Genomic DNA, 27,949 nt, shown 5'->3' with positions numbered 1-27,949 from the left:
GACAGATTTCTTCAAAAAAAGGCCAATTCATTTCAGCCCCTTTGGGGAATCCTATCACGATGGCCAGGTATATAGAATATTTTTCATGAGTGAAGAAATGAAACTGAGTGAAAGGAGGAAGATGGAGACAGAAAGAAGCATAAGTATACTGAAAACAAAACCACAAAGTAACAGTATATGGAAAGGCAGGGTCACAAGAAGCAGGAGCCAAAATACACAGCAGAAGCATGCTGACATCCATAGGTGCCTCCACAGACTCCAGGGCAACACTGAGGTATGTGAGGACAAGTTACTCTGGGAGCTGCATCAAGGTGCATAGGAAGGACTGGGGCAAAGGCACCAAGAAAGTAAAACCATTTGCATACACCAGAGTCAGAAACTGATTTATGACGCTGTCTGGATTCATCCACCTCTGGGCTGCCTGCAGCCTGGCAGAGAACACTTCCCTCCAAACAGGCAGTACCAAATATGAACTGGGCACTATGGCAAGAATACTGAACCCATTCTGCCATACACCATCCCCAACCATTGACAAGCTTGGTGCTTCCACAGAAAATGGCAAAGTTTCAGACCTGTGCCACCAGCACCCACTGGGGAAGAGTTTTGTTTTCCACAAGGGAAATGTTCCCTCTGGCATGTCACTGGGGAGCTTCTGGTTATGTCTGTTCTTTACACTCCTCTTCCTCAAGGGAAACAAAGTACCCAACATAAAAGCATTCCTGGTTCCAGACTGCTTCCCAAGTCCTGTTCAGGAACACATACTCAGCTGCACAGGGGATAATCCCTTATTACTATATTGAAGTGTGTCTGAAGTGACTGAACAGGAAAGGAAATGAGTTTCCTAATGGAAAAGCAAAGCTGTGTGATTTGAACCTTCTAGACTGGAAAATGCTGAAGCTAATTACACAAGCAACAAAATTACCTAAGAATTCATTTTCCTGCCAGTGATCCTGCAATACTCTCCTAAGCCAAAAAGCAACTGAACAACTTTGAAGGTCTTCCAACTCACCTTGAAGAACTCTGGGCCAAGAGAAACGGGACAACTCCACACTTTGTGGAGCCCTACACATAGGGGAATCTCACCCCAGTCTTGTAATTTATCTGGTGACTACAGGCATTGGTACAATTGCTGTAAATCTTGGGTACAAGGTTTTCTCCCACATTCTTTACACAGGTTTGTAGGGACAAACAGCTGCTCCTCTGTTTCTGAGAGCTGCCTTGGCATTGCCTCATCCATACAATGAAATCTCAGAGGATAACAATGCTCCTGCCTCCGGATGCAATTCAAATATCCAAAGGCTGTACCCACATCATGCACTCCATTCTCCTCCTACAGCCCAGCAGGCCGAGTGCTGCCAAGGCTCCAAATCCAAAACCAGAACACACTCCACGTGCATGGAGCAGTGTTTCAGGACTTACCTGGGAACACCAGGAGGAGCACGATTAGGCCGAGAAGGAACCTGAGGAGGGGGCCCGAAGGGATCAGGAGAGGCACCCGGCCTGGAGGGCACAGGGGGCGCGGAGCCACCAGCAGGAGGTGGCCCAGGAGCTGGTCCGCGAGACCCAGGTCTGGCGGGGGGCACTGCAGGAGCTCTCCTCTGCGGCGTGGGGCTGGACGTGGGGGACCTGCCAAACAAACAGAGGCATTCAACTGCAGCAACAGCTCTGCTATCCCTCTGCCACCACAGGCTGCCTTCAGTGTTTCTCTCCTTAGCTTCACATCACTTTACACACCACCCTTTGGCTTTCAATGGCTGAAACCAGGCCTCAGGTTGCCTTCAAAGCTATGTCAGCCCAGCCAACTTCTACAGAGATGTAGAAGTCTCAACATCTCTGTTAAGACGTCCTAGGAGCCTGCCAGCAGAAATACCCAGGACTCTTCATCCACAGGAAGAAGAGGAGGACTCCCTGTGTCAGTGGGAGGCCCCGGCAAGGCACTGAAGAGGCGTCAGGCAGTCTGCGGGGCTCTCCCCCTGAGCCTCTGGTACCTGCGTCCGGACGGTACGCTCTGCACCTGCAGCCAGGAGTCGTCCACCGGTGGGGGCATGGGGGTGCTGATGGTGCTGGTGTTGATGTCCCCGATGATGTTGAGGGCCTCTTTCAGGGCGTGGTACATGCGCAGCATTTCGTCGCGTCGCTGGGCCTGCTCCGCCGACTCCTCCATCAGCGTGTTCTGGTCACCACAGGAGTACAGGTTTGCCAGCAGCTCTGAATGGATGAAGTCCTTGGTCTGTAAGTGAGGAGAGAGATGGAATCAGTTTTCACCATCTTTCCCCAAAACACTCTATTCTGTCCCCACCTCTTACTTCCAAGCTGCCCTGTGTTTTTCCTCATTCTTTTCCTCCCTCCCTATTTTTCCCTTTTCTGCCTGTCTTAGGTTGCAATACAGGATGTGACCAAAAGTATGTATTTTATCACCATCTGTTGAAACCAGGTGGGGCAGTGGGAGATATTATCTGCTAATGGGCCATCTGTTAAAACCAGGTGGGGCAGTCATCTTTATCTTTTCCACAACCCATCCTCCCTCCACGTGATATCTCCTGTCAATGGGCCATTGAGTCCCACTGTATGACTGATAAAATTTCACCATCTCATTGGGAGATGCTCCACCCAGGGGGAGGAGCCAAGCTTTTCCTACTTAGATAAACACTGAGATTTGAAACATCAGGGCAGCCTTTTTTCCACTGGATTCCAGAGAAAAACTGGACCTTTCCACATCATCTCTGGACCTTTGGAGGAAAACTACACCTTCTACAGGAGCACTGCTCCAACTGAACCATATCTGTCACTGCAGAAAGATGCGGCCACCCTTTAATGGGACTGCTGTCAACACCCTGACTGACTGACGGGTGTCAGGTCGTATTCTGACTCTGTCAGTGTTTTGGGTTTGTTCTTTGTAATACTGTATTTCTATTTTAATTTTCCTAGTAAAGAACTGTTAAGAACTGTTATTCCTATTTCCCATATCTCTGCCTGAGAGCCCCTTAATTTCAAAATTATAATAATTTGGAGGGAGGGATTTTACATTCTCCATTACAAAGAGAGGCTCCTGCTTTTCTTAGCAGACACCTGTCTTTCTAATTAGGACACTGCCACTTCCACCTCCATTGATCACAGTGTGATAAGTACATTGTTTATCATGAGGTGCATGATTGTCTTCGGCATGAGGTCTCTGATGGTTTTGTTGACAATTGCCATGTAGGAATCCACCAGGTTCCTGATCGTTTCCACTTGTCTCTCCAGCTGAGGATCCATGGAGTGCATGAAACTATCTCCTCCATTCTCCTCTGCTTCACTGGCCTGCAGAAAAAAGGAGAAACAGATTGGTTCTTCAAAGGTAACACACTTACATTTTGAGCTGTGATTGTCAATGCACAACTCAGTTTGTACAGACTTCTCCGGCTCAGATCTGAGAAATTTTAGTAATAAAGCTGCTCTCTTAGTAGAAAGTTGTAAAGAAAACGTGAAAGGTAACAGGGACTCCTGACTCATGTTCAGAGGGTATGGCTCTGGTGCATACTCAAAGCTGTATTATTACATTTTAATGTTTACAGCTTCCTGAAAGGTTCTTCATTTGAGCTGGGTTTTCCATGACCAGAGTCTGTTAAAACCAATAATCATTTATCATAAATTAAGTCTCACAGGTTCTCTGCCATGCTGCATCTTTGTCCTCATTATACAAATGAGAAAACAGATACAGAGAAGTGAAATAACTGCTCCTCTCAGGCTGACCACACGTAGATGGAATAAACTAGAAAACTTTCCTATCACTTCAACTGCAACTCCTGCATCGTAAATTATAATTATCTTTTCTTTCACACCAAGCAGATGAATCTCTTCCTGTTTCCTAAAGTACACTGTTTATTCTGTAAGGTAAAACCTGGACTGTGCTGTTTGACAGCAAGCAATCTGCAAGGCTCCTCCATTTGGGATCAATTTCAAAGCCCTGAAGCATGAAAGAACTCCTGCCTTCCTTAATACTTATTTAAAAAAAAAAAAAGCCCCGTGACTGTATAATGAAACATCTTTGTTTTAAACAGCCCTAGCCTGAACAATTTGCCATGTAGGAAATGGCTTCTCTTTTGTTTTGGGGAACAAAATATATGAGAAAGGGCAAATTCTTTTGTTCATTTGAGCTTTTGCTGAGAAGATCTTACATAATGAAGGAATGCAAGGTCTCAGTGTGAAACAAAGTAAAGGAAGTGGATGTCAAACAGGACAACTTAAAAAGTGAGGGTAAAAAAAAAAAACAACCAAAAATAAGCTTGCACCAAGATTCAGAAGTCAGACAAAAAGGGAGGAATAAAAAGAAAAAAGGAAAACTCAAACCAAGAACAGAAACAGACAGCAGGAATCCAACAGAGGGTACAAAGAGGGAGAAGAAGCAAATGCCTCTCAGGAAATTGTAACAAAAGGAGAAAAAAAATGAGAGAGCTATCTGGTGAGAGCCCCAGGAGGCAACACAGGCAGAGGGGGTCAGACTTACTTTGTCCTTGTCCTGGCAGGCCAGTTTGAGCACACGTGGAAAAAATTAAAACAAAAAGGGACAAAAAATTAAAAAATGACTTTTAGTTGGTCTCAGAATTTGGAGAAGGTCCCATAATAGCAATGACAAGCAAAAGACCAATCCCACTAAAAATACATCAATACCTCTATTACCCTAGAAGAGGAACAAGTGAAATATCTAGCTAAAATGAAAAGTGGGATGCTCTGCAAAGGAAACCATATTATTAGCAACAAAGTACAACTTACTTACCTGCAAGGGCCACTGCCATTCCTTACAGGGGTTTTGAGACAGGCATCAGGGTTCCCTGTCAAACCCCTCCACTTGTACAGCAAAGGTGGCCACAGGGGGTTAAGAGGCCCAGTCTGGTTCAAAGCTAATCTGAAGTCATGTCACTATTTAAGTCCAGTCCCTAACTCTCTTTTTAAAATCTCTTATCAGTCTGTTAGGCAATTCTTTAAGGCAAAACCAACAATATTCAAGTGTAACAAGACGAATGCAAGAAAGCTATTAAAAGCAACAAATACAAACAGAAAAGCAATTTTCACTTTTCTAATGGAAAAACTATTTATAGCAGCTTCCTTTTACAGAGGAACAGGAAAGGCTTTGAACAGAAACAAATACCACAGTTATCCAGAAGATACTTTCAAAGCAGAAAATAATGCTGACAATAAGTGCTGTGGGACAAGGGGAAGGGAAAAGATAAGAGTTCTTGCTAAAGGAGCATATTAGAGTATCCACCAAGCAAAAGAAAAATTCAAAGAACATCCCTCCCTAATTAGTTGGAGGAAGGAAAGGGAGAACAACTGCTAAGCCAGAAGTTCCTAATAAGGCTGTACAGAGTTACCAAAAAGGAATGGTGCCTTTGCTCAGTGGAGACCATACCAGTTAGTAGCCACCGCAGTTAAATGTCACCCTGATATTGTGAATTCAATATCCACAAAACAAGACAGCTAGAGGGATTTACCAAGGCACTCTTTTCCTACTTTATCTTCCCTTTGAAGCTGCCAGTTACTTTATCTCAAGCTTCCCAAATGGAAGCATCAGGACATGTCATAACATTTTTCGTTATGAAAGATACTCAGCTCTGGAAAGACACAAAACCTTTACAGACTTATTTTTAACACAAGAAGATGGAGCTATTCTTCTCAAGATACATGCTGTGCTCCTCCTTATCCCATTATTATGGCTGTCACTTACCCCAACACGCTCTGGGTAGACTCCTGCACGAAGGAAGGAAGCTTTCCAGCTATCCACCTCCTCCTGGGTCTCACAGGCCAGCTCCAGCTGCCGGTAGTCCTTGTAAACATTCCTGATGGGAAAACACATTTTATTACTCTCTCTTGCAACTCAGAGATCCACCCATATTTGACAAAGATATCAATGACTAGAAAATCCTCCTGTCATTTTAAGACAGAGATACTTGGTCACTAGGAATCATGATGACCCTGCAAAATGAAATTTATTTTTGTTTAATCAAGCTTGATTGCTCTCAAATCAGTTGTTTAAACAAGTTGTTCAACAAATCACCTGTTTCAACAAGGCCTAAAAAAGATTGCCTTTTCAATTCTGCTTGCTGCTGGACTCCTCCACCCATCCCAGGTCCTATGGCTTTCCCTAATCACTCACCAAGAACATTGTGGTTATAAATTGCCACAGGCAGACCAAGGTAACCACACCAAAAGGCTGAAGGGTTAAGGTCACACCACAAGCCACGCACTGGCGAACAAAAGGAAAATTATACATATCTGTAAGATCAGAAGGAATGAAGTTAAATCCTCCCATCTCCTTCAAAAGTGGCTGTCCTGAAAGGACACTCACATCTTTCCTGAACAGCTATCCAAACACACTCATCCCTACTGTGTTACACAAACCCTGTCCCTAGCTCCAGCAGCTTGGTGTGCTGAGATGGGAGCATACCTCTGTTCAGTGTTGAAGAGAGCAAAGATGTGCTTGCTGGACATGAATCCCTTCTCCACATCTCGCAGTTTCAGGTTATCCACTGGTAACATGTACTTCTTCTCTTTCTCCTGAAAAGGGAATGAGGAGCAAGTCACTCCCTGCTCCAGGGGCACCTCTGCTCTGCCAGCATAGAGCATCAGGAACAGGGCCCCATGTCAACAGAGAGGCATTCTCAGACCCAAGTCCTCCGTTTCCTTCAGTCTGAGTGAAAAAGGGAAATCTGGAAACAAGAGTTTGTCCTTCCCAACTGCCTTTATGATGTGGTCCAACAACCCTGTCCCATTAACTCCTCCAGGACCAGGAACCAGCACACCAATGTCCAACTTCCCCAGACTGTGCTCAGCACTGTGGTCCTACTCTTCTCAGCAAAGGGGTCAATTCAGGTTCAGGAAAAGCCAGCCATGTAATAGAGAAACTGGTTTGATACAGAACTTAAGTGTCAATAAACCTTGAAGTTAAATATTATGTTAGAGATCTGGTTTATATATATATACACACACATATATACATCAAATTTAATTCTTCAGAAAATTTGACTTGCTGATTTTGTTACTTCATCCTATTATTGTCCTAGTCCTACATTCCATTAGTTATAGTGAACCCTGCACCTTCATAAAAAACCAAAAACATCAAAACTTGAAATTAACTTTTTCCATTTGTATTCAGAAACAAAGTCAGAAATTATAATCCCTGCTTAGTCTCAAATCTTGCTCTACAGCAAATAAACAGAACTGAATTTGGTTTAAGGCCCTCGTTCAGAGCATTCTATTCCAGCTGGGAATTATACCCCAACACAACAAGAGAGGGAGCCCTCACACTGGTCTCCAAAAGGCAGAATGCAGCTATCCAAGACTAAACCAAAACCAGAGCATACTCCTATGTGCAAAGCAAGCATGTGTGACTGTCCCCTTGTGAGATTTTGTGTGTTTGCAGACCTTTTTTGGCTGGAAACATAATCACTCTTGGGGGAAACAGGATGGAAAACAAAGATGGTCAATGAGGAAAGATCCTGAAGAGCTGTCCAGGAAGGAAGGGCAGGGCAGAGAAGGAGGTACAAGTGACAAAGCTGCTGAGCTTGAACACCCAGACAATGGCAAGTCCAGTCTAACATCCTCTTAAGCTTCAGCTAAATTGACTTGAGTCTGCTAAGGATACCAGCACCTCACAGTTCTCAGATAGCCCAAAGACCAAACCAGTTAATTACAAATCATATGCAATGAGAATATCCCAAAAAGCAGCACCTAGGAAACAGAAGAGATCATTTGAGTTGCTGCCAAACTGTCTCTCTAAGATGCCAGGCCATAATAACAGGAGAATTCTTCCAAGCCAATTTCCCTGGACTTTCTAATACTGCTGATCAGTTTTAATGAGATGTGGGCAGGCGTTTTGCTAATGGGATATTTGTCAGCCACATGCTGGTCTCAGAGCTACACAGACTACTTCAGATTCTGTCAGCCACAAACAAATTGCAGCTTTCTATTACTCTGGATTATTATTACATTGACTTAGGCTTAACTAGTGACCTAGAAGAGAACAACCCCAAGTGCTGAGTCCCCGGCTGAGTCAGACCATCCCCACTGCAGCCTCGCTTAACTGGAACTCCCTGCATTCACTCCACAGTCCCTGGGATAGTAAAAATAAACCCACCAACCACCCCCGCTAAGCTGCCCCCCCCAAAAAAAACCACCCCAAAAAACTCAACAAAAATCCCAAAATACCAAAACAAAACAAACAACAAAAACCAAACAAAAAACTCCCTACCCCCCCAAAAAACCATCCAACAAAATCGCTGATGTTAAACATGTCTGAGAAAAACCTTCTGTATTAGACCCACATAATTCCATAGAAGTTCTGCAATGGTGTCATTCTTCAGGAAAAAATGTCAAAAAGTAAGGGAATTCCGTGTCCCTGATATGGAAACGACATGCTCTTTGCCAGAGTTTCAACTTTCACCCTTTCCAAGCTCTCACATAAATGCTGCCACGTGATCAAGACAGCACTATCTTCACATGCTGATTTGCCACAGACCATGGGGAAGACAGAATATCCGTCTGCCAGCACAGCTTATCAGTCCTCGAAGTGGAGGTAGCAAGAGCAATCAAGTGGAGGACATGGGCACAAGACAAGAAGCCCCCAAGCCAGGCAAGCTGCAATGAGCCCCTGCTGCTCCCCATCTCCCCACACCTCCCCCTTCCCAGTCCTCCACTCCAGCCTTTCCAGCTTCTCAGTTTTCAACCCAGCCTGTTTTATATCAACAATCTGACTTCATTTCCTGAATGCAGAGACAGGAAAGTGTGGAACGAGCTGCCAAGGGCTGAGCCTCTCAAAACTTTGGCTGAGTGCTCTGCCCATATGTTAGCAATCTGGCAGGGTGTGCTATGGCTGAGCAGCATCCTGGCCAAGAGGGGAAAAGGGCTTCTCTCTCTCTCTAGCTTTCCAGACTTGGAGTCAGGAGGGAAGAGATGGAAGAGCCAGCACACATCGAAATGGGAAAGTAGTTTGTGAAATCCTATATTCAAAGTCCTCAGTGTGATCCCAAAAGGCTTATGTTGCTCATATTGCCCTTCATCAATAAGGAGAAGAAAAAATCAGGCAAAACTCTCCCTCAGCAGCAGACTATGTGTTATATAAAATGTGCTTCTTGCTATGAGTTAATCTGTAGAGCCATGAGGCCAAGGGGAGGTGGGGCAGTGGCAGAGGCCCCCAGACTGTAAAAAACAAATGGTGCTCAGCACTGGCTTGGGAATATTGTAGGCACAGGGTAACCACCCCTCATCACAGCTCCTGCTCTCACAGGAGTCTCAGCCTGCATGGAGACCTGCAGAAAGAGATGACTGCAAGCTCCTTGCAGAGGCAGGATAAGTGCCAGAGGATTATTCCCCCGCCCCCAGCACAGTGCAGAACACAGCCATATGGCTCTGTACTTTGCATCTACCAGGGAAAGAAAATACACATGGCCAGGAAGCCGACCAGGATCCATGAACCATTCCAGCTGTGGGGTGGAAAGCACAATAACTGCAGGGAAAAAGTGATGCTGCAGTTGCAGCCTGATGTTCCAGCATCCTTTATTGTTGCTACACATCTCCTCATGGTGGCTAAGTCCTAGATATGGGTTTTGGCAAGATATAGCAAAAATCTGCACTGTCATCTGAATTATTTGTTGCTAACCTGTAGGTAATAACCTACAAGAAGTTCACAGAATTCAGCAGGCAGCAAGCCAGCCTGACTCCAAGCATTTTCTCCATTCACCTGGACTGCCTCAGCAGCAAAGTAAATTTTCCTGCTCTTGGATACATGCAAAATGAAGCTGACAGATGCATGTGTGGGCTCCCTAAGGTTGGAAATTGGCATTCACAGCACAAGAAAGTAATTGGCAGAATTATTAGGTCTCAGTTTGCATTTGAAGCATAAATAAACTAATTAAAGGTTTCCCTGTAGCTGTTATGACAAACACCTTCTCCTGCACAGAGACAAGGGTCTGGATATGGGAGAATCCATTGCCATTGTTTTAACCGGGGGCTGAGTGAAATTAGGGGAAATTCATCCTGCTTATACATCTTAATCTCCTTTCCCTCCTGTAAGATGTAAAGTATTATGAGTAAACAAACCTGCCCCAGAGATGCCTGGAGTGTCAGTAAAATAGTTTCTGCTAAACACATGCACAGCATTTTGGGAACTCCAGTAATAAAACTCTACTCCAATGGAGAAATGTTAACATCATAATTTATAATAAACACACTCCGTGAATACACACACATGAAAAGATTATTAGGAAAAAGCCTCTGAAAAACAGTTTGGAATATTTGAAATCAAGTGAGCTGAGCTTTTCAAGCTGAACCAACCATTCCACTCCCCCAAACAAGATGTTACCAACTGCTTTCTGCTTCTCGTCTTAGCAAGTAGAAGAGCTGAATTTCTGAGATGTGATTCCTACAGGAAGCCCTGGTCATCCCACTATATACACACATCTTGAGACCATCTTTCCCAGACACAGCCCACCTGTATCACTTTTCCCCTCTAAGCATAGTTTATAGGAATGATTCCTCCCCCAAGCTGCAGAGGAGCTGTAATGGCTTGTTTACATCAGAAAGCTGCCTTGGTTTAACTTAACACATCCTAAGATTTTAAGCTGATTTAGTTCAAAAGCCCTGTAGACACTAGACCTGGACTCATGATTAATCACAACCATTACTGTTGGCTTAGTAAGCACAGCAATGGCAATTTACTCACCTGCACAAAAGTAAAGATTTTTATTCACATCAGCTGAAATAACGTGCAGATTTAAACCTGCAACCAAATGCAACCCTAGGAAGCCATCAGGGGGTTTATGAAGCGCAGGCAGAAACCTGAGTCGCTTGAGAGACTATAGTGCCCAAAACTTGACTATCATAACCCTTGTAAGGTCACAGCAATGCCCACCAGCCTTCACAAAGGACAACCAGGCACTTCTCCCTGCCCCTGTCCTTGTGCCAGGGCAGGGATGAACCATTCCAGAGTATCTGACCTGCTTTGCTAAGGTAAGGCACAACACACACAGACACACACAAAGTGTTTCACACCTGAGAGAGGGTGGGTTACACCTCCCCAGTGCATGGTCAGTGTCAAGATAGGACCAAGAAGTGCTCGTATTTTCAGTCACAAAACTTAACCATCCACACCAGAAGGAATGCTGGAAGGAAGGATGAATAAAGTCCTCTTTATCCCTGCAGCACAGGGAGAGGGAGCAAATCTTGTGGGCAGGGACTAACATCTGGAATCACTACATGAGAGCCAGGCGTCACAGAAAGCGACAGCATTCCTCAAGTTTCCATGCAGGGTAGGGAACCTTCCTTTCCCCCGCGCAACCCCATCCGTCAGCCGCTCACTTCCTGCCAAACTCTGCCTTCCCAGCAGCCAGCAAGCTCCTCCCTCGAGTCTAGTTAGCTTTCCACTGCCACGTCAAGTGAGGCAGAAGGACAGAAGGGAAGCAAGAAGGGAGGGAGCAAAAACCAGAAGAGGGAGGGAGGCTCAGGAATGCCAGGGCGTAGTGGGGGGAGAGAAAGAAGGGATGTGGATTGCTCCTGTAGCAGCCAGAGGTGAGCTGCAAGGGCAGCTGGCAAAGGTTGCCTTCTGCAACCCTGTCAAAGGACCTTCTGGAGGGCTTGGAAGCAGAGGCTGGTTCTGTCTGAGCTTTGCTCTGGACCCACTGATCTTCAGGACAGGAGATGGGTGCATGGGGCCTGAGGATCCTCCCACACAGCTTCATGGGGAAGAAGAGGAGTTGAATGAAGCAACAAGTTCTGCACACCTGGGTGACAGCCAAGACTTCACAGCATTTCCTCCTCAAACTAAAGTAATCAATTTTTTTTTCTCTCTTTCTAAAAAGGTGCAGCATATCCCAGGTGGAATCCAGGTACCAGCCTGACACCAGGAGTGGAAGAGAAAGGCGCTTGGAAACTTGCTCCAAATTGGAAATATGCAGAGAGCACCATTTCTTCTCCCCCAGCTGCCAGAGGAGGATGTTTTTCCAATCAGGACTTGGACTTTCGTTCACCCCATCTCTGCCCCGCACAACCCCGTCCCAAAAGCAGGGAGGGGAGAGGACTAATGAGCTGCTGATTGCCGGAGAGCAGATCGCAGAGGCTCCACTCCGTCTGCCCAGTGTTCAGACTACCTGTTCAGGACTACGAGATTGTACAGTAGTCTGCACATTGGTTAGGCTGTGCTGGGATACACCACACACTGCCAGTGCTGCACGGGGACGGCAACACCTGCATGGCAGAGGGACATGCTTGGAGAGGGTGGGCTCTGGGATGGCTGCATGCAGAGGTCACTCACCCCCAGCCTGGGTGGGTCTAACCCTTTGGAGTCATGCCTGATCATCACTTTTACCTGCCTGCTCACCTGCCTACTCAAAACCCTCTTATTTCTCCTGTCTCTCTCATTCCTTTCTTATTTCTTTCAGTTTCATGTGCTTGTCCCAAGGTAGTTGTGTTCAGGATGGCTTGTGTTTCACATGCTAAGCTTTGCCATAAAATGCAGAAATAAACACACAGGCCTGTCAGAGTCACAACTGTGATGTGCTTTGCTACCTGAGAAGGCAGGTTCAAGCACAGAATGGTGACTGGAGAAAGGGGAGTTCATAGTGTAAAGAATATTGGTCATAATACAAAGAAAAACCCACAACAGATTCAAAGCTGGAGGTTTGGATGCTCTGGGTGTTGTGTTTGCTTTGATATTTGTCTGCCAGAGAAGGAAGAGAAACTGAGTGAAAGCAAAAATGAGGACTGATTAAAACTGAGTAAGATGATGAGAAAACATACACTTGTGAAAAAAGATAAGTGCATGAATGAAAAGGCTCCACAGAGAACACAAAGAAAATGAGCATGTTCCAGAGAACACCTAAGAGCAGCATGAAAGCAGGAGAGAAACCACCTCAGAGCATACCTGCTCTTATGTTCTTTAAAACAAGCTAGATGGAAAAACTTGACAGCAGCCAACTTATCACAGCAAGCTTCTGATGACTGGGGGCATCTGAGCAAAGGAAAAGGATTTCTACCAGCTAATCTGGGCCTCAAGAACATGGATTGGGGAGTGGAAGGGGCCAGAGAAGAGGGAAGTGCATGTGTGCAGTGGGGGGGACAATCTCTATTGACTATGTATTTATTCGTAAACTAGAATTGGGTAAGAAATGCTGATAGGTGCAGAATACATAGCTCTCTAGTGACTGTCAACAAGGTCACATCTTCCCCAGGACAGAAGTACATTTCAAGCAAAAGAGAAGGCATAAAGACAGAAAAGAAGCTCAACAACTGATGCACCAGGAATCAACATGATCTGTAAGGAATACAAAGCACCTAAAACTCTGCAGCCTTCCCTCCTGGTACAAACACAGGTCTCAAAAGCAGTGACATGGCATGTAACATGTGAATACCCTCATACAAGCAAATAAGGTCATTCTTCTAATGTAGCCACCCATTCACACAAGACCCAATTTCTAGTACATGATTTACCTGAGTAAGGACAAAAGGTTCCAGCTGTACTGCACATTCATACAAATTCCCAAAGGAAGCTGCAGATACATCCATCCACCCAGCTGTGCAAACACTCCAGCACACAGTGGCACACATGCACTCCAGCAGGAACAGTCACCCTGCAGAGCAGGGAGTGAGCTTTACTGGCAGGAACCACAGAGCACAGTGCTCATTCCATCCTGCCCACAAGGTCCCTGTCACCAGCAGCTCTCTGCAAGCTCACAGACCCTCTTTTCCAGCAGGCAGGAAAGCCCTGCAGCATCATAGGAACCGTGCATTTCATAAGGGATCTGGGCAAGAGGAATATTCAAAGCAAATTCTTGTATCATGTCCACTGTGGTGCTTGCTGAGCAGCCAGTGTGCTCTGGTGCTGTGCTGCTTCTCCACTGGGATACTATGGCCTCCCTGAGCAAGGAAACCTCACTCTGTACTGCCAGCAGCCAGAGCAGGCTCCTCCCCACCTCTCCTTCCCACTTCCACTGCTGCAGCACAATCCCACAGGGTTCAGGACATGCAGGTACCTCAGAAGGGTCGCCAGGTCCTGGGAGGCCAAGCTTTCTGTGGGGCCACTCTCCATGGGGCCAGTGTTTGACTCATTGAAAGGAGACAGGAAGAAAAACAGAGAGCCCAGGAGCACACACACATGCTCTTGGCAGCAAGGCAGAGTGGGGAGCCAACTTTCCACCCCCGCCTGGCCCACTCTTTCCTTCCCCTCCCATTCCCCAGCACACTCCCTCAGGCCCCTCCAGAGCATCAACAGCCATATATCCCTGCTAACATGTAATGCTGGGCCCTTTAAGACATTTTAAGCTTCAGTTCCTTTCTTCAGAGGCAGAGAAAAAAACAAGCCAGTGCTGCGGAAAGACTGGTATTTCACTAATGGGGTCCAGATGTCTTCATTCCACAGACACTGGGTCCTGGCTTGTGGGACACGGCAGGGAGAGGTAGTGTCCCCAGTCTTCCTGGCCCCAGAGGTGCTGGCCTAGCCTTCACCCTCACCCCACCCTCATCCTTCCCCCATCAGCACCCGCAGCTCTGCTACCAGCACTTCCATCCACAAAAGGCAGATTCAGCTTCCTCCTTGTTCCCTCTGGAAAGCAGCCAGAGAACAGGGGAACTAGGACAAGAGAGCCCACAAAAGTGCAGGGTGGGGCAGATACAGCCTCCTCCTTCTGTCCAGAGCTGAAGCAAAGAAAGACCATGGTGTACAACCTTTAAAAACACATTTCTCAGGAGCTGAAGAGGACATGAGCTCTCCCGAACTGCTGAAGAAGGAGAGCTCTGTAACAGACATGCAAGAATCCCCTGTCTGACAGGACCATGCACTGTGAGCAGCTCTTGGGCATTGAGTCAGCTCCATGCAAGACTAAGGTTTGGGATGGAAACCCCCATGCTCAAGGCTCCCCAGACTGCCCATCAAATGCACCAACTTTTAGCCTGACTCAATATTTGAGTCCAGGCAGACGTTGCTTCCTTTCTCCCTCACAACAGCCAGTGATCAAGGAGTTGGACTTGAGGAGGAAGCAAATAAAACACACACTTCCCTTTCCCCCCTGCTCCCACTCAGTTGAAAACAAAGACTCCTTTCTCAGAGGCAGCTCAGACCTCATCAGTGCTGGTTCTCTGTGTTTAAGGGACAGGGGCTGGCAGGGAACTGTTTTCATTAGGCAGCTCTGCAGAGGGGAAATGGTGCAGACCTCCAGTTGCTATCAACCCCCAAGGCTGCTCTCCCTCAGGAGGGGAGGGAGGTCCAATCCCCATCCCAGGCAACTGGAATCTATCAACAGTTTATACATCCCCACTGCAGACTGCCCTCCCTCCCACTCCCTGGGGGAAGAACAGGGAATTCTGATCATCTCTGTAATACAGATGTAGCAGCTGGCTTTGATTAAACTACTTGATGTTTATAACCACTCGACCTGTATATGAAACCCAGAGGGGAGGGAAGCCTCCCCAAGCAACTCTGAACACAAAGGGTAGGGGTCTTACAGCAGAGAGACACTGATGCTGGGGTAATGGGAATAATTAATTATTATGATCGACTGTAAGAAAGGCAGAAAATAGGCTAAAGGGCAAGAGTATAATTACAGGACAAAGAATGGGGAAGTTGGCAGTGACCAACACAAAAAAGAGGATTTAGAAACCCAGCACTAACCACAAGTCAGGATATTGAGCAAATAACACAACCAATAGGAATACAGCAAAAAGGCTTGTGCACATCACGTGTAGAGAGAACTCAGCCAATCAAGCAAGAGCGAGCTGCTGCTTGCTGCATGTACAGAACTAAAAGGATATATAAACCGCTGTATGAAGTCAATAAATCGGAGCTTTATCCCCACATCGTTTTGGTGTGTTTTCTCCCCGAGCCTCGGGCCGTGGCATTCTGGTGCCCCCCAACGTGATGAACAGGACCCCTGAAGAACTCTCCTCCATATCGGAGCACAGGCGGATGAGAGACGAGGCTCGAGATCCCGGCCGTCCGAGAGAGACGGGAGCCCAAGAGGCTGGTGGCCACAAGCTGACCGGTGAGTCAGGCAGACTGCGGTCTGGTACAGGATGGGTCTTGCTGCATCAGCAATAGAAAAAGCTGCGGTGGATGGACTACTAAGGGTCCTGGAGAAAACTGAGTATAAGGTGCAGAGAGGCAGCCTGGTGGAATTATTGCTGTGGGGGCGAATAAGAGGATACTTCACAACCCCGAATGATGCATTTGATTTGGCTACGTGGGAACGTGTAGGGAAAGAACTCTGGGAAAGTGTGCAAACAGGGACTAAAGGGGCTAAAGAATGTGCAAAAACTTATCGGTTGGTGCATCTCGCATTAGAGCAACTGAATGTGGAAGCTGAGATTGCAAAGATATTAAAAGATTTCATGAAAATTGGAGGAGACAGTAAGTCTGAGGTGACCAAGACAGCACGATGTGAGAGTTTTGATGGTGTGCGAGGTATGAAAAAAAGACGGATCCTGAGCTCATAGCTGTCCCAGTTTCAAAAGGCATGTTTGATGACCTTATCCCACCTTTTGTGCCTGATGACAAACCATCAGTGGGAGCAACACCAAGCGCGCTGCTGCTCTCTACGGAAGTGAATCCTGCGGTGGTGCCCCTTCCCAGAGATAATGATATCAGGGAGAGCGGGTTGTCAGGGGAGGTACGAGAGTTATCAAATCAAATTCAACAGCTCTTAGAAGAGTTGAGTAGAATTGATCCCAGCTCTGGGAAAAAGAAAATAGAGGAGGCTTATAAGAAGGCATCTAAAGCAATACAGGAAAGGCTGGAGAACGTCAGCAACCAACTCGACTCCTGGGAAGAGAGACTACTTGGACAGGTGGAAAGACGGAGGAATGAATGGATACAAATGGCATTAAAAGGTGAAATGGACTCTGAAACATTACACCATTATCTGAAGTCTAAATTTGGGGCTGTGCATGGGTTGACCGTATCTGAAAAAAAACGAATCAATACAGCCCACGAAAAGATGGAAAAACTAAAGCGTACCCCTGAGGATGGCAGGATTGGTCACCGGGTACGGGCATGGCTCTCCGGAACTGAGCCTAGAAGTGCTGGGAGTACTCAAGAAGTAGACTCCCCTAGAGATTTAACATTCGACCCTTCGAAACGAGGGCAGGGATATGCAGAAATAAGTGGAGAACTCACATTTGGACCCCTCATAGCAGCCCCAGTAATAGCAACAGTAAACAGTCCTGAGTGGAGACCGGTGGATTGAACAATAGTCATGAAAGTACAAAGAGATGTTTTCAATTATGACATGCATAATGCGCTGGTACAACGGCAAGTAAACAGCTTGCTGAAATACCAAGAGCTGATCCCAGGAGTTACACGCTTAATAATGGAATTGATATTAGGGCCCACAGCGCTCAATATTTTTCTAACCAAGTGGCGGGATATACTGGAAGAGAAGCAGGTCGAAAATTTGCAATTAGATATAAGAGATCCACTTCGTACTGCCACTATGGATCAACTGATGGGCTCCGGGCAGTACCGAGATCCTCAGTTGCAAGCTGCCCTGCATCCCCGAATTTTAGGACAATCAAAAGCTGCTGCTCTAGAGGCTTTTGCTGCAATGCCTCAAATAGATAAACCTCAGCGGCCTTACCTGAAAATAACTCAAGGGCCGGATGAACCATTTATTACTTTTGTTGATCGCGTGACAGAGGGACTTGATGCTGCACCAAATCTACCGGAGGATGCTAAAATGAGCCTGCTAAAGGATACAGCCACACAGAATGCGAATCTTACCTGCCGGAGAATCATTATGTCGCAGCCAGCAGGAGCATCTCTCACCCAGCTGATTGAGGCTTGTGCCCGAGCCCCAATAGAAGAAGAAAAGGTTAAGGCAAAATACATGCTTCCGCCATGGCAGGAGCCTTAAAACAGGCCCCCATACAAGGAAAAGGGGATCACGGACCAAATTGCTTTGCCTGTGGACAGCCAGGACACTGGAAGAAAAACTGCCCCCTACGTATGAATAAGAAATCGAGTCCGCAATCCTTTAATGGAAATTGCAAAAAATACGAAAAATTCGGACATCAAGCAAAAGAATGCCGATCTCGCTTTAAGAAGGATGGAACCCCGTTAACCCCACAGATGAATGCATCGGGAAACTGGAGCAGCCGCGGAGTGGGCGCGGCCAACAAATACTCACGTCAGACTCCACAGGTGCTGGCTGCCTCGACAGCCTCGCCGCTGCTACAGGAGGAAGCGCCGGAGTCGATTTGGCCGTGGCAAGAACAGTAACTATCAATGATGAACAGGTGCATGTAGTTGACTCCCAGACTTCTGGACCATTAGGACATGGACTTGCTGCCCTATTGCTTGGAAGGTCAAGCATGAGCAAACGGGGAATATTTGTTCTCCCAGGGGTGATTGATGCCGACTACACTGGCATAATAAAAATAATGATTAAGGTTTTCATACCCCCCGTGACTATTCCTGATGGAAGCAAAGTTGCACAGTTCGTACCCTTCTTTCTGCAAATATCCAAATCACAGCAGATTGAGTGTCAGGATGGAGGTTTTGGTAGCACGGGCGACAATCTTGTGCTACTAACTCAAAAAATAACATTAGAAAGGCCGAAGGTGAAAGGCACCATCCGCAGCAGGGATGGAGAAGACTTGGCTCAACTACAGAATTTGGAACCAATTATCATGCTGCTTGATACCAGATCAGATGTCACAATTATCCCACGCGCGCATTGGCCTCTCCACTAGCCGTTAATTCGTTTTCCTGGACAGTTAGCAGGAATAGGAGGGCAAGCACAAACATATCAGGCAAAAAATCAATACCGCTTTACAGACCCAGAAGGAAACACTGCCACTACTCAACCTTTTGTGATGGACACCACGCTATGGATCGCAGGCCATGACCTCCTCTCACAATGGGGATTGATTATACAAACATCGCCTTTTGCAGGGCGGCCACTGGGAGACAAGGCCCCCCAGTGATTCCACTCAAATGGCTAACAAAAAACCCAGTCTAGGTACCCCAGTGGCCGCCACTTAAAGAGAAGATTGAGGCCTTGCAGGAATTGATGTCCCAACAACTAAAGCAAGGACATATTCGACCTTCAACAAGTCCTTGAATACCCCAGTATTTGTTATCAAGAAGAAGTCAGGGAAGTGGCAATTTCTACATGACCTCCGACAGGTCAATGCCGTTATGAAGGACATGGGAGCCTTACAACCAGGGTTGCCATCCCTGGCTGCTTTACCAAGCAATTACCACCTGTTCATTATTGATTTAAAGGATTGCTTCTTCTCGATTCCACTACATGAAGAAGTCATGGAAAAGTTTGCCTTTACAGTTCCACAAGTTAACAACGCAGAGCCTAGCAAAAGGTATGAATGGACAGTGTTACCCCAAGGCATGAAAAACTCTCCCACCATTTGTCAATGGTTTGTGGATTTGGCCTTGAGACCTTGGCGAGAAAAGCATCCCGAATACCCGCTTTATCACTATATGGATGATCTGCTAATCGCATTTAAATGTCCGTTACCCAAGAATCATGAAGAGAGCCTGTATGCAGCCCTATCAGTGTATGGCTTAACCATCGCTGAGGAGAAGTCCAACGAAAATCACCATGGGTGTACCTAGGTATGCATGTAACAGAAAACCGAATAAGGCCAAATAAATTACAACTGACATCCCAAATCCGTACTGTCAATGATGTACGGAAGCTTGTAGGAGATATACAACGGGTACGAACGTGGTGCGGTATTACCAATGAACAACCATATAACAATATATAAATATAACTATAATATATATAACAATATATAAACTGCTGTATGAAATCAATAAATCGGAGGTTTATCCCCACATCGTTTTGGTGTGTTTTCTCCCCGAGCCTCGGGCCGCAGCACACTGATTTAGCAAAAGCCATTTCAATTCCTTGTTCTTTAATTAGGAAACTGCTGCCTGCTCATCCACAGCAGCACAGCAGCCATCTCCATACAGAAAGCAATATTTAGAGGCTGATTCATCACTGTATTTGTCATCATTTCTACCTGCTGAGAAGGAAACAGGCCCACTGATAGCAACTAGACAAGAAGCCAGGCCTGGATGCAGCTCCCAGACACAATACTGAGTGCCTCAGAACACCTGAAGGACACAAACCACAATAAGAGGCAGAGAAGTTTCTTCATTTGCTATCAGAAACTGATAACTCAGAGCTTGTGACTACATCATACCAGACATTTTTCATCTCCTAGCACACTGAAGGGACTAAACCTTTCAATCACATTCTTACCAGAACCATCCAGCTATTCTCTCTCTTTCCAAAGTAATCAAAAAGGACAATTATCTACCTTTGTCTTGCATAGGAAGCAAGACACTGTTGACAGTGACTTCAGCTGAACAGAATCTTGATTCTGTCTGCTTATAACAATTCCCACTGAAGCAGAAACACATCATAGCATGTTGCCAGAATTGCTAATATTCAAAATTATCAAGCAACTCTACAGAGTAGGTCCATGTTCCTATCAGTGATATTCCACACATCACTATACTCTTGGTCAGCAGAACTCTGACCATTTACAACTCCAACAATTTTAAATATAATACACATGTTCAATATAGAATCAATAAAAACACATTCCTACTCTGCATGTTTAAGAGCTGGACCTGGGAGAGATTAAGTAATTTACACAAAGTGAGAAGGAGCCAGCACCTGAGCTGGAGCTTCAGGTCCATAGTTCCTGTTGCTTTGCTCTGAGAAAGCTTTTTTCTTGTAACCAGGAGATGCATGAAATCACTGCCACGCGCCTTCAGAAAACTCACTGCTGCCTCATAAATGCCTAAAAGTCCAAATCTTGGAACTAACCCATCACACCCTTGACGATCACAGCTGCCACAGCAAAATGAATAAAGGTCAAATTCATTCCACGTGCCTGTCAACTTTCCACTGAGCCAGAACTTCAAGCATAATATTACTCCTTGTGCGTCAAACAAGCAACATTCACATCGATTCAGAAATGCTCAGCAGTACTGAGGCCAGGGGGAGCCTGGCCCATGGATAGTTTCAGCTTGTCACAAGCTGCAGACAGCACTCAGAAGATACATCTGTAATACTCAGTGATGTGAAGTGCTTGTCCTCATCAGATGCTTAAGACTCAAGCAGCAGAGTTGAGCTACTCACCTCATCATCCTTGTACCAGGAGAGGTTCTCTGCTGTCAGGACAAACCAATACTCCTTGGAGCCACCCTTCATGATCCCAATGTTGTTGATGGTGAGCCAGCCTTTCCGGATCACCTGAGGGGTGGAAGCAGTGAGCATTAACAAGGACCTTCCTGGCCTTAGATGACAGAGGAGAGATCCAAGGGTATCCCTGCATGCAGAGCAGTATGGAAAGACAAGGAACATGGTGCTCTCTGCTGCTGCCAGAAGAGCCCCCCATTCAACTGGCCAGTGAAGGTCCTTGCCCCAAAAGGGCCAGGAAGAGCATAAAAAGGAGGCAGGAAGGAACCTGGCAGTGCTGTGCATTACACCCTCAGCCAAGAGGAAAGAGATACAGAAAAAACTAAATCAGGAGTGCCTTGGACACTGGCACAACCTACAAGCACCAAATCACAGCAAAACACCCAGAAAAGGCCACACCTAGAGAAAACCAGAACACCAGCACACCTTTCAGCACACTGCAGATGTGGAGTGCTTCACTTCATTCAACTCACGATAGGGAGAACTAGTTCAGAACATGGCCAAGCACCCCAGAAAGAACTGAGCTTAGTAAAAAAAGTCACTAAGGATAACAGAACAAAATGGTGCATCTGGAATTAGTACCCTGGACTTTAGTATACCCAGGTATTTGGGAAGTCATATTAATCCAATGCAAGACAAGTTTCTAGCAGTTTAGTCTGTAAAGAAGCCAGGCTATTACTCTCTAGGGGACTCCTACTCATCAAGTGCTAGTTTAGAACTCCACATGTGCCATAATCAAATACAGGTATGTATCAGCTTCAAGGCATTAGCTTTTACTATTACCGTACTATTCACATCCAGAAACATCTGTGTGCATTATTTGTACCTTGTTGTGTGGATATGCTTGCTGAAAACTTCCTGGCATTGAAAAACCATGAGACTGCACTGTGTATTAGCAGGCTGCATTGTGTGAGCAACCTACCCAGCTGGCCTGCCAGGTTAGCTGCCCTGGAGGTATACGATCATTTAATTGGCAATTTACTCTGTAAAAGCAAACGTAGGAGCCTCAGATCTTCATCTCCTGCCTTATAAGCTCAATCTAGTCCTACTCTCCGTGTGAACAGGAGGGGGCACTGGAACAGAACTACACATCCTTGGATTGCTGCTTTTTATCTCCACCCACTCAAAAGATGTGCCCGCAGTTCTGAATTCCTCCTCAACATACTACATCTCCACCTCATTTCAGCTTCATCTGTGTCTAATGCCAGCTGCCCTCCTCTCCCCATTCTGTAGCAGAGGGAATAATGTGTTTACGTCCTGGTTTTGCCTTCCCAGATGCAACATTAATGTTCATTAGCACACCCTGCTGAGTGGCCTTCTACTCACCAGGATCTCATCCTGCAAAGGGGAACCATAGCAACAGCAGCAGAGCAGAGAGCAGGAGAGGAGCAAAGAGAGGAGAAATTATTACCAGGAAAGCTGGAGCAGGAGAAGAGAGGCTCAAAAATAAAATAAAATAAATTGGAGGCTGGTACCAAATCTTTTACCCCAGGTGTTAACACAAGCAACCCCCATCCCAAAATAAATCTGCTAACAGGAAAGCAAAAGCACTTTACAGGTAGATCTGGAGTCTGCCCTTTGCACTCTTCTACGCTCAGCTCTACTGTAAGGGACTGCAGAGGACGGGATTCCCTACAGCTGCTCCAAAATGGCTGGCTGGCCAGCCCAACCTGCTGAGAACACCTGCCTGCCAACAATCTGAAACACTCTGCAATGTCATGTCCAGGGAGAGGTGGCCAAACATTCTGTTATGAAGAAGATGGATGTCAGGAGCGAATGTCTTTTAAAAAGACTAAGCAAAAGCATTTGCTTCCATTCTCTAGGGAGCTGCTTGTAAGGCTTTGTTTCCAAGATCTCCTAGCCAAGATAGCTTGCCATGTCCCCAGCAAATCTGGGACAAAGTGTCATTAGTCTCTCTTTAATTCTGTGTACACTCCTTACAGTTCCTGGAGAATTAAGAGAAGTCCTCCCCTCCACTGCTGCCTTCTCCCATGGGTATGTCTGGATACATACCCACTGCAACCATGGCTATCATCACCCTCCATCTCCCTGTACAGAGATTTATACATTTCCAGTGAAGTTTTTCAGAAGAAGAGTCCATGAACTGTCTTGAAATCTCTTTTCAGAAAGCAGATACCACTCATGGGAAAGACAACTAGAAAGGATAATTCTGTAACAGTTCAGACCTAGTGTTCTGTACCTCTCACCTTGGCAGGAGAGTTGGCACAGTTAGTGAAGGGGCTGAACAGACAGGAATTTACAGAAGATTAATTAATAGTGATTTCTACCAGAAATGCAAAATCAGAACTTGATTATCAAGCTGCCATTGCATTCCATTGCTTCCAGATGCTCAGATCTTCCTGACTGCAGGGAGCCTAAACCACTATCCTCCAGTTATAAACAGTTTGATGAGTTAAAAAAAAAAAAAGGCAACACAACAAAACAACTTAGAGCAGTGCTGCATCCAGCCCAGCACTTGTCCACCTGGTAGCTTCCAGGCAGCAAACACGTCCTCCTTGTAGCACTGAAGGAGATGGAACTTGGCCTACCTGGTTACCAGCTGCCTTCTTCTTGCTCATCTGGCTGCTCCTCTGCTGAGCACTGAAAACAACAGCAGAGACATTCAAAACTTCTAAGGCTCTTCTTGATCACCTGAATCCTCTTCCCTTTAGACAACTGCTTCAGTGAGTTGGGGCCCCCCACCACTGGCTTCCAAGCCCTAATAACCCAACCTTTTGCTATCTGCTCTCTCAGCCTGAGACTACTCATCTTCTCACTCCCACATGAACCTCATTTGGGTCACTAACCCTCCACAGCTGCTGGGTATTTTTGCTCTGACACAAAACTGTAACAGCCCCTTCCATGCATCTCTATTCTCCTCCCCAGCCTTGCAATCCAGAGCCACTGAAAAAACAAGCAACACTGAGAACTGCACCATTCTTGGGACAATAGCATCTGCACCAGGACCTCTGCACCCCATTTACTGGAGCAGCTACAGGACAGAGCCACAGGAAACACACGTAGAGAAGAGGAGGCAATAGGAGGTGGGTGCTTACTTGGCAAAGCCAATGAAATCCTCGTGGTTTGTGTTCATGTAAGCCAGCTCAATGTCTATTAGAAGCATGACCTGCCAAACAGAGGCACAGAGCAAGAGGTTAGTGACTGACACTGCTAACAGGGGCACACAGAGCCCTGGACACTGTTCATCTGATCCCCTCTGCAGTCAGACACCCCTTGGCTCAGGCCCAACTTAGACATCTTCAAAAGGTGCCCCCCACCCAATTTCCCCCGATACACACTCCTGATCCCCACCTGATCCTTGGTCCTGCCTTCTCTCTCACGGATGTGGGTGGTGACAATCCTCTCCATCTCCTCACGCAGGTGAGGGTACTGGCTGAGCTGCAGGAGAGAGGAAACACGTGCACATGGGAAAGGGAGGTAAAAAGGGGGCTGCAGCCCCCCACATGTACACATGCACACATACATCTTGCTAATAGATATTCTCAAGGGAAGTTCTAGAAAGCTGGACTTGCAGATAGACTTTTCCAAGTTCCTGGAGGTCTGCTGAGGGCAAAGTTAATTTCCACTTGCTTTAGAGAAAAGCCCTTTTCAGTCTTGCAGCAACCCTCTGTCTCACCAGAGACCTGCTCCAAACTCACCACATTCTTCTTGTCATGAGGCTTTTGGCAAACACCAGATATAAGTGTACTGCTTCTTGATTGCTGCAAACAACTCATTAAAGTGAGTAGTTTCTCTAGATGTTCAGCATCTCAGTAGTAGTCTAAGCAGGTGAATGGCCTGTTCTTACAACCTGCTAAGTCCTCTAGGAAGTGAAGTGGATTCCAGTCCCTGTTTGCTGAGGGACTAAGCGAAAGCATCTGTCTCTATCCAACATCTGTGAGCAGAGACAGAGGATCTGAGCAGCTCAAGGGTTCATGTCTCCAAGAAATACCATGCTCTCGGCATCCACCTGCTTCTACCTGTTCTCCACTGTGCTGGGGCAGGATTACATAGCTGAGATCTATGTTCACATTGCATCTACAGCACATTTTTTGCCACATTACTGAGGAATGAGTCCTTTCCTGCTCACACTGAGAAGCAGGAGAACTCTGGTAGCTGTGATTCAAGGGAAGATTATTTACAGAGATCATACCTGAGTTACACTCCTAGAATCAGCACCTTTAAAGTCCTCTGGGTTTCACACAGCACCTGCCTTCTTGCCTAGAGTCATAAATCTCTAGTGATTCCTACAGCAGCCACTGCTACATCTCAGGTCAAGTCCAGCACAGTCAAATTAAATTAATCCCCTAGGATCCAGAATCCAGCCCTTTCTTCCCTAATTCACCTATCTCCTGTGAAACTATTTTCCTTGGTTTTTTCTAATATTACCTCCAATTTGACTATGATGTCAAACAGTATTTCCCAATATCAGTCTTTTATATCTGCTCAAGGAGGTATATAAAAAGAAAACCTCATGTGCCCAAGACATGTACTGTATTTGTTTTGTTCCTCCAGTTTATGAAAGCAGCTTCTTAAACTGGTTTGCCCTTTTGTTTTGAATACATAATTATAGGAACAGTCTCAAAATATGCAGCATCACTTCTGGAAGCTAGATCCCACACTAACCACCACCAATATTCCTAACATCTGCCAACAAATAGTTTCAAACCCTTTGAACTCCCTTGCAGTCCAGCAAGTTGCAATAGCCTAGAACTGGAATTTGGACTACATTTGACACTATTTTAAAATGTGTGGTTTGTTTATGAAGGCCACAGAGGCAGGAAAAAAGTGGAATTAGTGTTCCCCAGTACCACCTTGTCTTGAAAGCAAAAACTGGGTGTTCTCCATAATCTTTTGGTTCAGGCAGCTGGTTGCTTCAAAGACAGGGAAAGCTTCCTGTTTCCTTTGGGGGATTGGCAAGTTATGTCAAACAGAAAAACAGGAAGTTGGAAAACCTTTAAGCAAGTCTCAGCTTCTTTGCTTCAAATTTAAAATAAAAAACAAACAACAAACACAGTCAAACAAAAAAACACATTAAACCTCCCCCACCATCCCAGTCCCAACCAGTATAAATGCACACAAAGTGCAAAACAAGTAGTGGTTTATTCAGAACCCAGCTTGTCCAGCAACATCCATGAGCAAAAATAAATTGGCAGCATTGGTCCCCATGCAGGAGCTTCTGACCCCAAGCATGCACAGGAGCAGCAAGGGTGGGCAAGGAAAGAGGATAAATAAGCCACATGATGTCACACCAGCAAGGAACATGCAACAGGGTATAGAGGGGCAAGAGTTATCACCAGCAGGACAAACAGCACCCAGAAATGCCATGACTCTGAAAGACAGGAGAGCAGGCGACCCTTCAAGGGGTAAAGTCTGTCAGCCTGGGATCGTGGCCCAGCTCAGTGGGGTTTCGATCCTGCTTTAGCATCATTTTCCTGTTCAATCAAAATACAAGCTTACAGCCCTCTTTGAAAACCAATTTGTCCCAGTGCTCCTTAGCTCCCCTCTTTGCAGATTCTACAAGTCCTTGCCAGCACACCAGAGATCAACCTTCAGCTGAAGGGCTGCTGACTTGCAAGACTTTCCTGCACTTGTGAGACACTGCAGTGCAGTCTGGCACAGAAGGCTCCTGCTTTTGGAAAAACACTAGCTAGAATATTATCCTCCTAAATGTAAGGGAGCATGCTTATACCAGCTTTCTGTTGCTTTTGGAGCTACTCTCCAACAGCAAGAAGCTCGGAATCAAGCCAATCACAGGACAGCTGTTAATGGCACTCTTCTTCACTCCTCAACTTTGTCTAATAGTCAAGAAATAATCAACTTTTCATACAGGAAAACTGTACTGTGAACACAGATGGGTTTGTCACCTTCTGTGTTCTTTGATAGTCTCATAATATTCAATCTACACAGCTTTAACAACTGTACATACAATGATTTCTTCACCATCTGGGGTGAAATGAAATAATTGTGAGAGAACAAACAATAACACACAACAGTTCAGGACAGCAACAAACCAAGGCTACAGGACTGTTAAGCTAATACAAGAGGTGTTGGCCCAAGCAGCCTTCTTTTCCAGAAGCCTTGCAGGACTCCTGGTGAATTTAAAGGTTTTGTCATCTTTTCAGATGCAGCATCAGTCCACAACATTATTACCTTACAATTAGCATCAGTCCTAAAGTAGCCTTTTCCAGCTTCCCCTAATAGCACATGCTCTTGTCCATGTCAAGCAGTTAGAGCTATAACATGCAAAATAAATATTGCAAATTAACTAATGTCCCTGTGCTGTTACTACCTTATGCCATCAGAACCCATCTCAGTCCAGCTGCAATCCTTAAGTGGCCTTTTCTTTCTTTCTACTCTTTCAGAGGGAGGTACAGGCAAGATTAAGCTTCCCACTACATGCACACATTTAACTTAAAACATTACTAAAGTATTCCTTTTTTCTTCCAGTACTACTGTTACATGTTTTCGTTCAGGCAGTTATTTTACATCTAACATCTGCCTCCCTGGCTTTAACTGTAGCCATTAGTCTCCTGCAGTGTCACTATCACCTTCCTTACAGGATTACCCAGGTTGCATCACCTTGGAATTTCCACACAGGGTCATCCACCACATCATGGATTAAAAATCCACAGAGAAAGTGGCATCCAGCCACTCAAAGGACTCAGTCCAATAGAGAAACTAGAATTCTACACCCCTGGGGTTTTTATCATTATCCTTCTCTCTCCCCACCCAAAGCAGACATCACCAGCTGG

The 27,949-nt window shown here is 45.8% G+C and overlaps 1 protein-coding gene across 3 annotated transcripts in view; it reads right to left on the bottom strand.

Moving 5' to 3' along the window:
- Nucleotides 1-27,949, bottom strand: part of DNM1 (dynamin 1) — a 69,859-nt gene that overhangs the window by 7,440 nt on the left and 34,470 nt on the right. For 2 of the 3 annotated variants that reach the window (XM_056505257.1, XM_056505258.1), the window contains exons 11-20: nucleotides 24,507-24,593; nucleotides 24,251-24,321; nucleotides 23,744-23,795; nucleotides 21,135-21,248; nucleotides 6,425-6,534; nucleotides 5,705-5,816; nucleotides 4,487-4,498; nucleotides 3,130-3,300; nucleotides 1,989-2,230; nucleotides 1,420-1,626 (exon numbers count right to left, since the gene is read on the bottom strand). In XM_056505257.1, coding sequence (XP_056361232.1) covers nucleotides 1,420-1,626; nucleotides 1,989-2,230; nucleotides 3,130-3,300; nucleotides 4,487-4,498; nucleotides 5,705-5,816; nucleotides 6,425-6,534; nucleotides 21,135-21,248; nucleotides 23,744-23,795; nucleotides 24,251-24,321; nucleotides 24,507-24,593 — 1,178 coding nt within the window. The remainder of the gene's footprint in view (nucleotides 1-1,419; nucleotides 1,627-1,988; nucleotides 2,231-3,129; nucleotides 3,301-4,486; nucleotides 4,499-5,704; nucleotides 5,817-6,424; nucleotides 6,535-21,134; nucleotides 21,249-23,743; nucleotides 23,796-24,250; nucleotides 24,322-24,506; nucleotides 24,594-27,949) is intronic. The other variant, XM_056505259.1, reaches the window with a different exon arrangement.

The sequence above is a fragment of the Oenanthe melanoleuca genome, chromosome 17, assembly GCF_029582105.1.
Source record: "Oenanthe melanoleuca isolate GR-GAL-2019-014 chromosome 17, OMel1.0, whole genome shotgun sequence".
Taxonomy (NCBI): Eukaryota; Metazoa; Chordata; class Aves; order Passeriformes; family Muscicapidae; genus Oenanthe; species Oenanthe melanoleuca.
This window is presented reverse-complemented; position numbering and strand designations above follow the sequence as displayed.